Source organism: Gobio gobio (assembly GCF_949357685.1).
Source record: "Gobio gobio genome assembly, chromosome: 19".
Lineage (NCBI taxonomy): Eukaryota > Metazoa > Chordata > Actinopteri > Cypriniformes > Gobionidae > Gobio > Gobio gobio.
In genome coordinates this window covers 1,286,329-1,301,328 of record NC_137112.1, presented here as the reverse complement: position 1 = coordinate 1,301,328, position 15,000 = coordinate 1,286,329, and the positions used below count along the sequence as shown (strand labels likewise).

Below are 15,000 nucleotides of genomic sequence, written 5' to 3'. Positions count from 1 at the left end.
GTGTGTGAGTGTGTGTGAGAGTGAGAGAGAGTGAGTGTGAGTGAGAGAGTGTGTGAGAGAGAGTGAGTGTGAGTGAGAGAGTGTGAGAGAGTGAGTGTGTGAGTGAGAGAGTGTGTGAGAGTGAGTGTGTGTGAGAGAGAGTGAGTGTGTGTGAGAGAGAGTGAGTGTGAGTGAGAGAGTGTGAGAGAGTGAGTGTGTGAGTGAGAGAGTGTGTGAGAGAGAGTGAGTGTGAGTGAGAGTGTGAGTGAGAGAGTGAGTGTGTGAGTGAGAGTGTGTGAGAGAGTGTGAGAGAGTGAGTGTGTGTGAGAGTGAGTGTGTGTGAGAGTGAGTGTGTGTGAGAGTGTGTGCGAGTGTGAGAGTGCGAGAGAGTGAGTGTGTGTGAGAGTGAGTGAGTGTGTGTGAGAGTGAGTGTGTGTGAGAGTGTGTGCGAGTGTGAGTGTGTGTGAGAGTGCGAGAGAGTGAGTGTGTGTGAGAGTGAGTGTGTGTGAGAGTGTGAGAGAGTGAGTGTGTGTGAGAGTGTGAGTGTGAGTGAGAGAGTGAGTGTGTGAGAGTGAGTGTGTGCGAGTGTGAGTGTGTGTGAGAGTGTGAGAGAGTGAGTGTGTGTGAGAGTGTGAGTGTGAGTGAGAGAGTGAGTGTGTGTGTGAGAGTGAGTGTGTGCGAGTGTGAGTGTGTGTGTGAGAGTGTGAGAGAGTGTGTGTAAGTCTGTGAGAGTGAGTGTGTGTGAGAGTGAGTGTGTGTGAGAGTGAGTGTGTGTGAGAGTGTGTGCGAGTGTGAGTGTGTGTGAGAGTGCGAGAGAGTGAGTGTGTGAGTGTGTATGAGTGTGTGTGAGAGTGTGAGAGAGTGAGTGTGTGTGAGAGTGTGAGTGAGAGAATGAGTGTGTGAGAGTGAGTGTGTGCGAGTGTGAGTGTGTGTGAGAGTGTGAGAGAGTGAGTGTGTGTGAGAGTGAGTGTGTGTGAGAGTGAGTGTGTGTGAGAGTGAGTGTGTGTGAGAGTGTGTGCGAGTGTGAGTGTGTGTGAGAGTGCGAGAGAGTGAGTGTGTGAGTGTGTATGAGTGTGTGTGAGAGTGTGAGAGAGTGAGTGTGTGTGAGAGTGTGAGAGTGTGAGTGAGAGAATGAGTGTGTGAGAGTGAGTGTGTGCGAGTGTGAGTGTGAGAGTGTGAGAGAGTGAGTGTGTGTGAGAGTGAGTGTGTGTGAGAGTGAGTGTGTGTGAGAGTGTGTGTGAGAGTGTGTGCGAGTGTGAGTGTGTGTGAGAGTGCGAGAGAGTGAGTGTGTGAGAGAGTGAGTGTGTGTGACCCGGCGTGATGACTCAGATTGTTCGAATATTACAATTAAATAATACTTAATTCGATATGTCATCCTCAATAAACCCGTCTCCAGCGTGTTCCCCCGGTCCTTTGAATATTCTGATCTATTATGACCTCCGAGCTGTAAAGCTGCCAGAATAATAATAATAATAATAATAATAATAATAATAATAATTCGCTGTTTGTTGATTGGCCAGAGGAGAACTGCCCCCCCCGACTGAGCCTGGTTTCTCCAAGGTTTATTTTCCTCCATTCTGCTCCTGATGGGGTTTGGGTTTCTGCCACTGTTGCCTCTGGCTTGGCTCAGTTGGGGACACTACATGTTCAACTAAACATCGAAATAAATCTAATTAATAAACTAAATTAACCATTTAAACTAAATTACTGATCTAATTATTGATCTAAAGCCCACACTGTCACTGTATGATAATTGAAATTAACTGATGACATCAGCGTTTTCTCCAGAATGGCTCTACAGCTGAATAAAATTATGCTGCATTATTTTGCTGTTTAACACTGTGAAGCTGCTCTGAAACAATCTGCATTGTTAAAAGCGCTATATAAATAAAGTTGACCTGACTTGAGTTGTGAGAGTGAGCGTGTGAGAGTGTGAATGAGAGTGTGTGAGAGTGAGTGTGTGTGTGTGAGTGTGAGAGTGTGTGTGTGTGTGTGAGAGTGTGTGTGAGTGTGAGAGTGTGGGTGTGTGTGTGTGAGAGTGTGTGTGTGAGAGTGTGAGTGTGTGGGTGTGTGTGTGTGTGAGAGTATGTGAGAGAGTGTGAGAGAGTGAGTGAGCGTCTGAGAGTGTGAGAGAGTGAGTGTGAGTGTGTGTGTGAGTGAGTGTGTGTGTGTGAGTGAGAGTGAGTGTGAGTGAGTGTGTGTGTGTGAGAGTATGTGAGAGAGTGTGAGAGAGTGAGTGAGCGTCTGAGAGTGTGAGAGAGTGAGTGTGAGTGTGTGTGTGAGTGAGTGTGTGTGAGTGAGAGTGAGTGTGAGTGTGTGTGAGTGAGTGTGTGTGTGAGAGTGAGTGTGTGTGTGTGTGTGTGTGTGTGTGAGAGTGTGTGTGTGTGTGTGTGTGTGTTTGAGTGTGTGTGTGTGTGTGTGAGTGAGAGTGTGTGTGTGTGTGTGTGTGTGTGTGAGAGTGTGTGTGTGTGTGTGTGTGTGAGTGTGTGAGAGTGAGTGTGAGTGTGTGTGTGTGTGAGAGTGTGAGTGAGTGAGAGTGTGAGTGTGAGTGAGTGAGAGTGTGTGTGTGTGTGTGTGTGTGTGTGTGTGTGTGTGAGAGTGTGAGTGTGAGTGAGTGAGTGTGAGTGAGAGAGTGTGTGAGTGTGTGAGTGAGAGTGTGAGTTATACTCACGTCATAGGACAGGTTCTCTGCCTCATTGGCCACTGTGAGTCCGGCTAGTTCTCCGAGGCCCAGTTCGCTCTCCAGAGCCTCGTCCGTCCCCATGATGAAGGACTTCCCGGAGGAGGGCGGGAACGTCAGGGCCTCCACTGCAACACACACACACACACACACACACACACACACACGCACACACACACACACACACGCACACGCACACGTGCACACACACACACACACACACACGCACACGCACATGCGCACACACACACACACACACACACACACACACACATGAGCTGTCTGCAGAGGTGGGGTCATAAAGGGGATGGTGTTGGTGGCAGGAATACCCTCGTCTGTGCGGCCCAGCTGATGCTCGTTGAGGCGGGGTAAGCTGGGCCGGGCCGGCGGGGCCACGGGCGGCTGAATGGACGACAGGTCCTCGGCGTCCCGCAGGTTAGCCAACATGTCCTGCAGTTTACAGCGGTTCGGCCCTACACACACACACACACACACACACACACACACACACACACACACACACACACACACACACACACACAGGAGAACATCAAGCAGAGGAAACACCAGAGAGAGAAAAGAGTGAAAACTCAGGAGGTAAAGCGAGCGGCGTCTGTACTTTCTCACAATGGAAGCAGGAGAAGAGGGTGGAGCCTGATGGATACACACACCCACTTGGGCGGAGCTAACAAGCCACACCCCCTCTCAGAGCACCAGCATAAAATGCAAAGAGAGCAACGAAAGAGAGCGGTATCAGAAACAGAAGGAGAAATGAAACGGTGGAGATGCAGCGGATACGGAAAGAACAGGGGATGGTGAACAGAGGAGCGGAGAAGCGGAGGAGTGGACGAGCGGAGGAGTGGAGAATCGGAGGAGTGGAGGAGCGGAGGAGTGGAGAAGCGGAGGAGTGGAGAAGCGGAGGAGTGGAGGAGCGGAGAAGCGGAGGAGTGGAGAAGCGGAGGAGCGGAGGAGTGGAGGAGCGGAGGAGTGGAGGAGCGGAGGAGTGGAGAAGCGGAGGAGTGGAGGAGCGGAGGAGTGGAGGAGCGGACGATCGGAGGAGTGGAGGAGTTGAGGAGCGGAGGAGTGGAGAATCGGAGGAGTGGAGGAGCGGAGGAGTGGAGAAGCGGAGGAGTGGAGGAGCGGAGGAGTGGAGGAAAGGAGGAGTGGACGATCGGAGGAGTGGAGAATCGGAGGAATGGACGAGCGGAGGAGTGGAGGAGTGGAGGAGTGGAGGAGCGGAGGAGTGGAGGAGCGGAGGAGTGGAGGAGCGGAGGAGCGGAGGAGTGGAGAAGCGGAGGAGTGGAGGAGCGGAGGAGTGGAGGAGCGGACGATCGGAGGAGTGGAGGAGTTGAGGAGCGGAGGAGTGGAGAATCGGAGGAGTGGAGGAGCGGAGGAGTGGAGAAGCGGAGGAGTGGAGAAGCGGAGGAGTGGAGGAGCGGAGGAGTGGAGGAAAGGAGGAGTGGACGATCGGAGGAGTGGAGAATCGGAGGAATGGACGAGCGGAGGAGTGGAGGAGTGGAGGAGCGGAGGAGTGGAGGAGTAGAGGAGCGGAGGAGTGGAGGAGCGGAGGAGTAGAGGAGTGGAGGAGTAGAGGAGCGGAGGAGTGGAGGAGCGGAGGAGTAGAGGAGCGGAAGAGTTGAGGAGTGGAGGAGTTGAGGAGCGGAGGAGTGGAGGAGTGGAGAAGCGGAGGAGTGGAGGAGTGGACGATCGGAGGAGTGGAGAATCGGAGGAATGGACGAGCGGAGGAGTGGAGGAGCGGAGGAGCGGAGGAGTGGAGGAGCGGAGGAGTAGAGGAGCGGAGGAGTTGAGGAGTGGAGGAGTTGAGGAGCGGAGGAGTAGAGGAGCGGAGGAGTTGAGGAGTGGAGGAGCGGAGGAGTAGAGGAGCGGAGGAGTTGAGGAGTGGAGGAGCGGAGGAGCGGAGGAGTGGAGAAGCGGAGGAGTGGAGAAGCGGAGGAGTGGAGGAGTGGACGATCGGAGGAGTGGAGAATCGGAGGAATGGACGAGCGGAGGAGTGGTGGAGCGGAGGAGTGGAGAAGCGGAGGAGTGGAGGAGTGGAGGAGCGGAGGAGTTGAGGAGTGGAGGAGTTGAGGAGCGGAGGAGTGGAGGAGCAGAGGAGTGGAGGAGCGGAGGAGTTGAGGAGCGGAGGAGTTGAGGAGCGGAGGAGTGGAGGAACGGAGGAGTGGAGGAGCGGAGGAGTGGAGGAACGGAGGAGTGGAGGAGTGGAGGAGCGGAGAAGTGGAGGAGCGGAGAAGTGGAGGAGTAGAGGAGCGGAGGAGTGGAGGAGCGGAGGAGTGGAGAATCGGAGGAGTGGACGAGCGGAGGAGCGGAGGAGTTGAGGAGCGGAGGAGTGGAGGAGTAGAGGAGCGGAGGAGTGGAGGAGCGGAGGAGTAGAGGAGCGGAGGAGTGGACGAGCGGAGGAGTGGAGAAGCGGAGGAGTGGAGAATCGGAGGAGTGGACGAGCGGAGGAGTTGAGGAGCGGAGGAGTGGAGGAACGGAGGAGTGGAGGAGCGGAGGAGTTGAGGAGCGGAGGAGTGGATGAGCGGAGGAGTGGATGAGCGGAGGAGTGGATGAGCGGAGGAGTGGAGAAGCGGAGGAGTGGAGAATCGGAGGAGTGGACGAGCGGAGGAGTGGAGGAGCGGAGGAGTGGAGGAGCGGAGGAGTTGAGGAGTGGAGGAGTAGAGGAGTGGAGGAGTAGAGGAGTGGAGGAACGGAGGAGCGGAGGAGTAGAGGAGTGGAGGAGCGGAGGAGTGGAGGAGCGGAGGAGTGGATGACAGGATGAACACACGGGATGGACTGAAGAGAGAGAGAGAGAGAGAGAGAGAGAGAGAGAGTGAGAGAGAGAGAGAGCGAGAGGAGAGAGAGAGAGAGAGCGAGAGAGTGTGTGTGTGTGTGTGTGAGAGCTGGCGCGGAGCGGATGAGTAGAGGAGCGGAGGAGTGGAGGAGTAGAGGAGTGGAGGAGTAGAGGAGTGGATGAGTAGAGGAGTGGATGAGTAGAGGAGTAGAGGAGCGGAGGAGTAGAGGATTTATCACATTTGCATAAAGAAAATGAAGCCCATCCATCCGTCCATCCATCATCCATCCTTTCCATCCACTCATCCATCCTTTCCGTCTATCCACCCATCCATCCATCCATCCACCTATCCAACCATCCTATCTATCTGTCTATCTAATCAATCCACTCATCCATCCAATCCATCCATCCACCCATCCATCCTATCCATCCACCCACCCATCCCACCCATCTATCCATTCATCCACCCATCCATCCATCCACCTATCCAATCCATCCATCCACCCATCCATCCTATCCATCCACCCACCCATCCCACCCATCTATCCATTCATCCACCCATCCATCCATCCACCTACCCAATCCATCCATCCATCCATCTATCTAATCCATCTGTCTGTTCATCCATCTAATACATCCATCAATCCACTCATCCATCCACCCATCCATCCACTCATCCATCCCCCCATCCAATCCATCCACTCATCCATCCCCCCATCCACCTTTCCAATCCATCCCCCCATCCACCTATCCAATCCATCCACCCACTCATTCATCCACCTATCCAATCCATCCACTGATCCACCTCACCTATCCAATCCATCCACTCATTCATCACCTATCCAATCCATCCACTCATTCATCCACCTATCCAATCCATCCACTCATTCATCACCTATCCAATCCATCCACTCATTCATCCACCTATCCAATCCATCCACTCATTCATCACCTATCCAATCCATCCACTCATTCATCCACCTATCCAATCCATCCACTCATTCATCACCTATCCAATCCATCCACTCATTCATCCACCTATCCAATCCATCCACTCATCCATCCCCCCATCCACCTCACCTATCCAATCCATCCACTCATCCATCCACCCATCCATCCCCCCATCCACCTCACCTATCCAATCCATCCACTCATCCATCCACCCATCCATCCCCCCATCCACCTCACCTATCCAATCCATCCACCCATCCATCCCCCCATCCACCTCACCTATCCAATCCATCCACTCATCCATCCACCCATCCAATCCATCCACTCATTCATCCACCTATCCAATCCATCCACTCATTCATCACCTATCCAATCCATCCACTCATTCATCCACCTATCCAATCCATCCACTCATCCATCCCCCCATCCACCTCACCTATCCAATCCATCCACTCATCCATCCACCCATCCATCCCCCCATCCACCTCACCTATCCAATCCATCCACTCATCCATCCACCCATCCATCCCCCCATCCACCTCACCTATCCAATCCATCCACCCATCCATCCCCCCATCCACCTCACCTATCCAATCCATCCACTCATCCATCCACCCATCCATCCCCCCATCCATCCACCTATCCAATCCATCCACTCATTCATCCACCTATCCAATCCATCCACTCATCCATCCCCCCATCCACCTCACCTATCCAATCCATCCACTCATCCATCCACCCATCCATCCCCCCATCCACCTCACCTATCCAATCCATCCACTCATCCATCCACCCATCCATCCCCCCATCCACCTCACCTATCCAATCCATCCACCCATCCATCCCCCCATCCACCTCACCTATCCAATCCATCCACTCATCCATCCACCCATCCACCTATCCAATCCATCCACCCATCCATCCCCCCCATCCACCTCACCTATCCAATCCATCCACTCATCCATCCACCCATCCATCCCCCCATCCACCTCACCTATCCAATCCATCCACTCATCCATCCACCCATCCATCCCCCCATCCACCTCACCTATCCAATCCATCCACCCATCCATCCCCCCATCCACCTCACCTATCCAATCCATCCACTCATCCATCCACCCATCCACCTATCCAATCCATCCACTCATCCATCCACCCATCCAATCCATCCACTCATTCATCCACCTATCCAATCCATCCACTCATTCATCACCTATCCAATCCATCCACTCATTCATCCACCTATCCAATCCATCCACTCATTCATCCACCTATCCAATCCATCCACTCATCCATCCCCCCATCCACCTCACCTATCCAATCCATCCACTCATCCATCCACCCATCCACCTCACCTATCCAATCCATCCACTCATTCATCACCTATCCAATCCATCCACCCATCCATCCCCCCATCCACCTCACCTATCCAATCCATCCACTCATCCATCCACCTATCCAATCCATCCACTCATTCATCACCTATCCAATCCATCCACTCATTCATCCACCTATCCAATCCATCCACTCATTCATCACCTATCCAATCCATCCACCCATCCATCCCCCCATCCACCTCACCTATCCAATCCATCCACTCATCCATCCACCTATCCAATCCATCCACTCATTCATCCACCTATCCAATCCATCCACTCATCCATCCCCCCATCCACCTCACCTATCCAATCCATCCACTCATCCATCCACCCATCCACCTATCCAATCCATCCACTCATTCATCCACCTATCCAATCCATCCACTCATCCATCCACCCATCCACCTATCCAATCCATCCACTCATTCATCCACCTATCCAATCCATCCACTCATCCATCCACCCATCCACCTATCCAATCCATCCACTCATTCATCCACCTATCCAATCCATCCACTCATTCATCCACCCATCCACCTATCCATCCTATCTATCTGTCCATCCCTCTATCTAATCCATCCATCATCCACATGCAGAAACATGCTAGCAATGTTCTGAGAATTTGGGGTTAAATAGTTTTGATTGTCATGAAATAACACAAACGTTAACACACTGAAAACATGATCTCTGTAACTCAGAAATGACTGGTAATGAACTAGAGGAGTTCAGTTTGATGACAAACTTTGATGTTGGCTTGACAAAGCCGGGTCTGAAAGTGTGATTTTTTTTATCAAAAGCTTGAAGTTGAATATTTTACTAAAGAAGTCAATAAAATGTTAACATTGTTATGTTTCAGCAAAGTTTGAACATGGTTTAGTATGTTGCAGGCATGTTTCTAGCATGAATCGGCACATTGCTAACATGTTTCTTGCATGTATAATCGCTGTAATATGTGAGCTGTGCAGGTTTTGTGAGATTGAAGAGTGACATCGGTTGAGCACTAGAAGAAGAAGCAGCAGTAATGGAGGAAAGAGACGGAGCGGAGGGATCCTGGCCCACTTACTCTTCACCCCCTTCTTGCCCTTGCGCTCCTTCTTGTACTGTTCCTTGAGTTTAGAGATCAGACCCTCATCCACGTCCCAGGACTCAGACGAGGGGCTCTGCTCTTCCTTCTCTACACCGAGGAGGAGGAGGAGGAGGAGGAGGAGGAGGAGGAGGAACACACTGTTATAATCAGTGCTGGGGAAAGTTACTTTGAAAAGTAATGCATTACAATATTGCGTTACTCCCTTAAAAAGTTACTAATTGAGTTATTTAGTTACTTTGAAAAGTAATGCATTACAATATTGCGTTACTCCCTTAAAAAGTAACTAATTGAGTTACTTAGTTACTTTTTAAGAAAAGTAATGCATTACAATATTGCGTTACTCCCTTTAAAAGTTACTAATTGAGTTACTTAGTTACTTTTTAAGAAAAGTAATGCATTACAATATTGCGTTACTCCCTTAAAAAGTAACTAATTGAGTTACTTAGTTACTATTTAAGAAAAGTAATGCGTTACAATATTGCATTACTCCCTTAAAAAGTAACTAATTGAGTTACTTAGTTACTTTGTAAGAAAAGTAATGCATTACAATATTGCGTTACTCTCTTAAAAAGTTACTAATTGAGTTACTTAGTTACTTTGTAAGAAAAGTAATGCATTACAATATTGCGTTACTCCCTTAAAAAGTTACTAATTGAGTTACTTAGTTACTTTGAAAAGTAATGCATTACAATATTGCGTTACTCTCTTAAAAAGTTACTAATTGAGTTATTTAGTTACTTTGAAAAGTAATGCATTACAATATTGCGTTACTCCCTTAAAAAGTTACTAATTGAGTTATTTAGTTACTTTGAAAAGTAATGCATTACAACATTGCGTTACTCCCTTAAAAAGTTACTAATTGAGTTACTTAGTTACTTTTTAAGAAAAGTAATGCATTACAATATTGCGTTACTCCCTTAAAAAGTAACTAATTGAGTTACTTAGTTACTTTTTAAGAAAAGTAATGCATTACAATATTGCGTTACTCCCTTTAAAAGTTACTAATTGAGTTACTTAGTTACTTTTTAAGAAAAGTAATGCATTACAATATTGCGTTACTCCCTTAAAAAGTAACTAATTGAGTTACTTAGTTACTATTTAAGAAAAGTAATGCGTTACAATATTGCGTTACTCCCTTAAAAAGTAACTAATTGAGTTACTTAGTTACTTTGTAAGAAAAGTAATGCATTACAATATTGCGTTACTCCCTTAAAAAGTTACTAATTGAGTTACTTAGTTACTTTGAAAAGTAATGCATTACAATATTGCGTTACTCCCTTAAAAAGTAACTAATTGAGTTACTTAGTTACTTTTTAAGAAAAGTAATGCGTTACAATATTGCGTTACTCCCTTAAAAAGTAACTAATTGAGTTACTTAGTTACTTTTTAAGAAAAGTAATGCGCTACAATATTGCGTTACTCCCTTAAAAAGTAACTAATTGAGTTACTTAGTTACTTTTTAAGAAAAGTAATGCGTTACAATATTGCGTTACTCCCTTAAAAAGTAACTAATTGAGTTACTTAGTTACTTTTTAAGAAAAGTAATGCGTTACAATATTGCGTTACTCCCTTAAAAAGTAACTAATTGAGTTACTTAGTTACTTTTTAAGAAAAGTAATGCATTACAATATTGCGTTACTCCCTTAAAAAGTAACTAATTGAGTTACTTAGTTACTTTTTAAGAAAAGTAATGCGTTACAATATTGCGTTACTCCCTTTAAAAGTAACTAATTGAGTTACTTAGTTACTTTTTAAGAAAAGTAATGCGTTACGTTACTTTTGCGTTACTTTTTCTCACCTGGGCTGGGCTTGTTTTGTTTATAACAAAAAAGTTATATTTTTTATATATCCAAATCTCAACACGAACGTCTGAGAGGTTTTGAGCTACAAACCTGTGTGTGTTTATGATGTTAAAATAACACGATCAATAACTCAAGCCGCGTTTAGAGCTTCTGTAGAGACTAATGCGGAAAACAGGCCATTATACTGGCAGAAATATGTGCTTAAGTGCTTGTAGTGTATCATCATGTGACCCTCTCAGAATATAGTGCTGAAGTCATCAGCTAGTCATCAGCTAGCTCTGGAAGTCTGCCTCGATCGATCTGCAGGGCATGTGAACTCGATTTTGTGGATAAAAATCAGCCCAATTCTCTTCAGAGACTCAACAGGGATGGGATCAGGAGGGCGGGGAGTGTGTGTGTGTGTGTGTGGAGGAACACACAAGGAGACAGTAAATCAAACACACCCTTCTGATATCAGCTAAGATCCCCAGTGATGCTGGAAAACAGCACATCAGCCCTGGATGAACCATCAGATCCCGCTGGAAACCCTAGAGTCCTCCACACACTGTTTTGTGGGAATCTAAATTAACGTTTTAATCGCAATTACCATACGTTTATTCCATAGTGGAAACAAGCGTCCATTTTAAGAGACTAAGAGACGCTGTTCAGCCAATCACGACCAGAGGCGGGCATTAACTACAGTGAGTGAGGGAGGGGCTAAGAGACGCTGCTCAGCCAATCAGGACCAGAGGCGGGCATTAACTACAGTGAGTGAGGGAGGGGCTAAGAGACGCTGCTCAGCCAATCAGGACCAGAGGCGGGCATTAACTACAGTGAGTGAGGGCGGGGCTAAGAGACGCTACTCAGCCAATCACTACCAGAGGCGGGCATTAACTACAGTGAGTGAGGGCGGGGCTAAGAGACGCTACTCAGCCAATCACTACCAGAGGCGGGCATTAACTACAGTGAGTGAGGGCGGGGCTAAGAGACGCTGTTCAGCCAATCACGACCAGAGGCGGGCATTAACTACAGTGAGTGAGGGCGGGGCTAAGAGACGCTGCTCAGCCAATCAGGACCAGAGGCGAGCATTAACTACAGTGAGTGAGGGCGGGGCTAAGAGACGCTGTTCAGCCAATCACGACCAGAGGCGGGCATTAACTACAGTGAGTGAGGGCGGGGCTAAGAGACGCTGCTCAGCCAATCAGGACCAGAGGCGGGCATTAACTACAGTGAGTGAGGGCGGGGCTAAGAGACGCTGCTCAGCCAATCACGACCAGAGGCGGGCATTAACTACAGTGAGTGAGGGCGGGGCTAAGAGACGCTGCTCAGCCAATCAGGACCAGAGGCGGGCATTAACTACAGTGAGTGAGGGCGGGGCTAAGAGACGCTGCTCAGCCAATCACGACCAGAGGCGGGCATTAACTACAGTGAGTGAGGGCGGGGCTAAGAGACGCTGCTCAGCCAATCACGACCAGAGGCGGGCATTAACTACAGTGAGTGAGGGCGGGGCTAAGAGACGCTGCTCAGCCAATCACGACCAGAGGCGGGCATTAACTACAGTGAGTGAGGGCGGGGCTAAGAGACACGGTTCAGCCAATCAGGACCAGAGGCGGGCATTAACTACAGTGAGTGAGGGCGGGGCTAAGAGACGCTGTTCAGCCAATCACGACCAGAGGCGGGCATTAACTACAGTGAGTGAGGGCGGGGCTAAGAGACGCTGCTCAGCCAATCAGGACCAGAGGCGGGCATTAACTACAGTGAGTGAGGGCGGGGCTAAGAGACGCTGTTCAGCCAATCACGACCAGAGGCGGGCATTAACTACAGTGAGTGAGGGCGGGGCTAAGAGACGCTGCTCAGCCAATCAGGACCAGAGGCGGGCATTAACTACAGTGAGTGAGGGCGGGGCTAAGAGACGCTGTTCAGCCAATCACGATGATATTTGATATTTGACACTTTGCAGAGCTTTCTCAGCTGTTTGCCACAGATTATATCCCAGAAAGCATAATAAGAGCCCTTTAAAGTAAGAAGCTGTGTCTCTAAATTAAACACGGCCAATGAATATCACGTCACGTTCACGACACAAACTGCAGATTCGGCTTCTTTAATTGAACTGTAGGAATGTAGATATAAAAACATAAATCTAAAGTAAGACTGAAGTGCTGATATATTATTGCACAATCATCCGCTGTGATTATCAATGTTTACACACGACTGGTCAAACGTTCGGGGTCAGTACGAGTTTAGATTTTAAAGAAATGCTTTTATTCAGTGAGGACGCATAAAACTGATCCGTAAAGACATTTATAATGTTACAAAAGAAGAGAGACTGGTGTCTGATCTCCAACTGAAGTGTGTGAGCAGTCCCTCCAGAAAAACGTGATTATGCGATCGCATGATTTAACGCATAATCAGCTAAAGTCTGCATATTTATGCGGGGGCCACATTTTTTCAAATACGCCGAACTTTCACCGCATAAATTGCCTATTTCCGCGTGCAAAATATGCGGGGCTAGCATGATTTCATAATCCCCGCATTTTCGCTGCAAAAAAGTCATTTATATTAGCAGAAGTTGAAAAATGTTTGTTTACTTCACACAAGAGCCGCCATTTCCCCCTGTTGCCATGGGAACGTAATTACCCGACGAAGCATTATAAATCAGCGAGTCGATTCAGCGGTTCAGAGCGTTCGTAGCTGCTTCTGAATGTGTGTGTGAGGAGCTGCTTCTGAATGTGTGTGTGTGGAGCTGCTTCTGAATGTGTGTGTGTGTGGAGCTGCTTCTGAATGTGTGTGTGTGTGGAGCTGCTTCTGAATGTGTGTGTGTGGAGCTGCTTCTGAATGTGTGTGTGTGTGGAGCTGCTTCTGAATGTGTGTGTGTGTGGAGCTGCTTCTGAATGTGTGTGTGGAGCTGCTTCTGAATGTGTGTGTGTGGAGCTGCTTCTGAATGTGTGTGTGGAGCTGCTTCTGAATGTGTGTGTGGAGCTGCTTCTGAATGTGTGTGTGAGGAGCTGCTTCTGAATGTGTGTGTGTGGAGCTGCTTCTGAATGTGTGTGTGTGTGGAGCTGCTTCTGAATGTGTGTGTGTGTGGAGCTGCTTCTGAATGTGTGTGTGTGGAGCTGCTTCTGAATGTGTGTGTGTGTGGAGCTGCTTCTGAATGTGTGTGTGTGTGGAGCTGCTTCTGAATGTGTGTGTGGAGCTGCTTCTGAATGTGTGTGTGTGTGGAGCTGCTTCTGAATGTGTGTGTGTGGAGCTGCTTCTGAATGTGTGTGTGTGGAGCTGCTTCTGAATGTGTGTGTGTGTGGAGCTGCTTCTGAATGTGTGTGTGTGGAGCTGCTTCTGAATGTGTGTGTGTGGAGCTGCTTCTGAATGTGTGTGTGTGGAGCTGCTTCTGAATGTGTGTGTGTGGAGCTGCTTCTGAATGTGTGTGTGTGGAGCTGCTTCTGAATGTGTGTGTGTGGAGCTGCTTCTGAATGTGTGTGAGGAGCTGCTTCTGAATGTGTGTGTGAGGAGCTGCTTCTGAATGTGTGTGTGTGGAGCTGCTTCTGAATGTGTGTGTGGAGCTGCATCTGAATGTGTGTGTGTGTGGAGCTGCTTCTGAATGTGTGTGTGTGGAGCTGCTTCTGAATGTGTGTGTGGAGCTGCATCTGAATGTGTGTGTGTGGAGCTGCTTCTGAATGTGTGTGTGTGGAGCTGCTTCTGAATGTGTGTGTGGAGCTGCTTCTGAATGTGTGTGTGTGGAGCTGCTTCTGAATGTGTGCGTGTGGAGCTGCTTCTGAATGTGTGTGAGGAGCTGCTTCTGAATGTGTGCGTGTGGAGCTGCTTCTGAATGTGTGTGTGGAGCTGCTTCTGAATGTGTGCGTGTGGAGCTGCTTCTGAATGTGTGTGTGTGGAGCTGCTTCTGAATGTGTGTGTGGAGCTGCTTCTGAATGTGTGTGTGTGGAGCTGCTTCTGAATGTGTGTGTGTGGAGCTGCTTCTGAATGTGTGTGAGGAGCTGCTTCTGAATGTGTGCGTGTGGAGCTGCTTCTGAATGTGTGTGTGTGGAGCTGCTTCTGAATGTGTGTGTGTGGAGCTGCTTCTGAATGTGTGTGTGGAGCTGCTTCTGAATGTGTGTGTGTGGAGCTGCTTCTGAATGTGTGTGTGTGGAGCTGCTTCTGAATGTGTGTGAGGAGCTGCTTCTGAATGTGTGCGTGTGGAGCTGCTTCTGAATGTGTGTGTGTGGAGCTGCTTCTGAATGTGTGTGTGTGGAGCTGCTTCTGAATGTGTGTGTGGAGCTGCTTCTGAATGTGTGTGTGTGGAGCTGCTTCTGAATGTGTGTGTGTGGAGCTGCTTCTGAATGTGTGTGTGGAGCTGCTTC

General features: G+C 48.9%; 1 protein-coding gene across 1 annotated transcript in view; it reads right to left on the bottom strand.

The window, feature by feature from the left end:
- The window catches only part of strn (striatin, calmodulin binding protein), a 118,213-nt gene that overhangs the window by 15,728 nt on the left and 87,485 nt on the right, over window positions 1-15,000 (bottom strand). The window contains exons 8-10 of the mRNA XM_079845149.1: window positions 8,844-8,954; window positions 2,989-3,132; window positions 2,651-2,787 (exon numbers count right to left, since the gene is read on the bottom strand). Of these exons, the coding sequence (XP_079701275.1) occupies window positions 2,651-2,787; window positions 2,989-3,132; window positions 8,844-8,954 (392 nt within the window). The remainder of the gene's footprint in view (window positions 1-2,650; window positions 2,788-2,988; window positions 3,133-8,843; window positions 8,955-15,000) is intronic.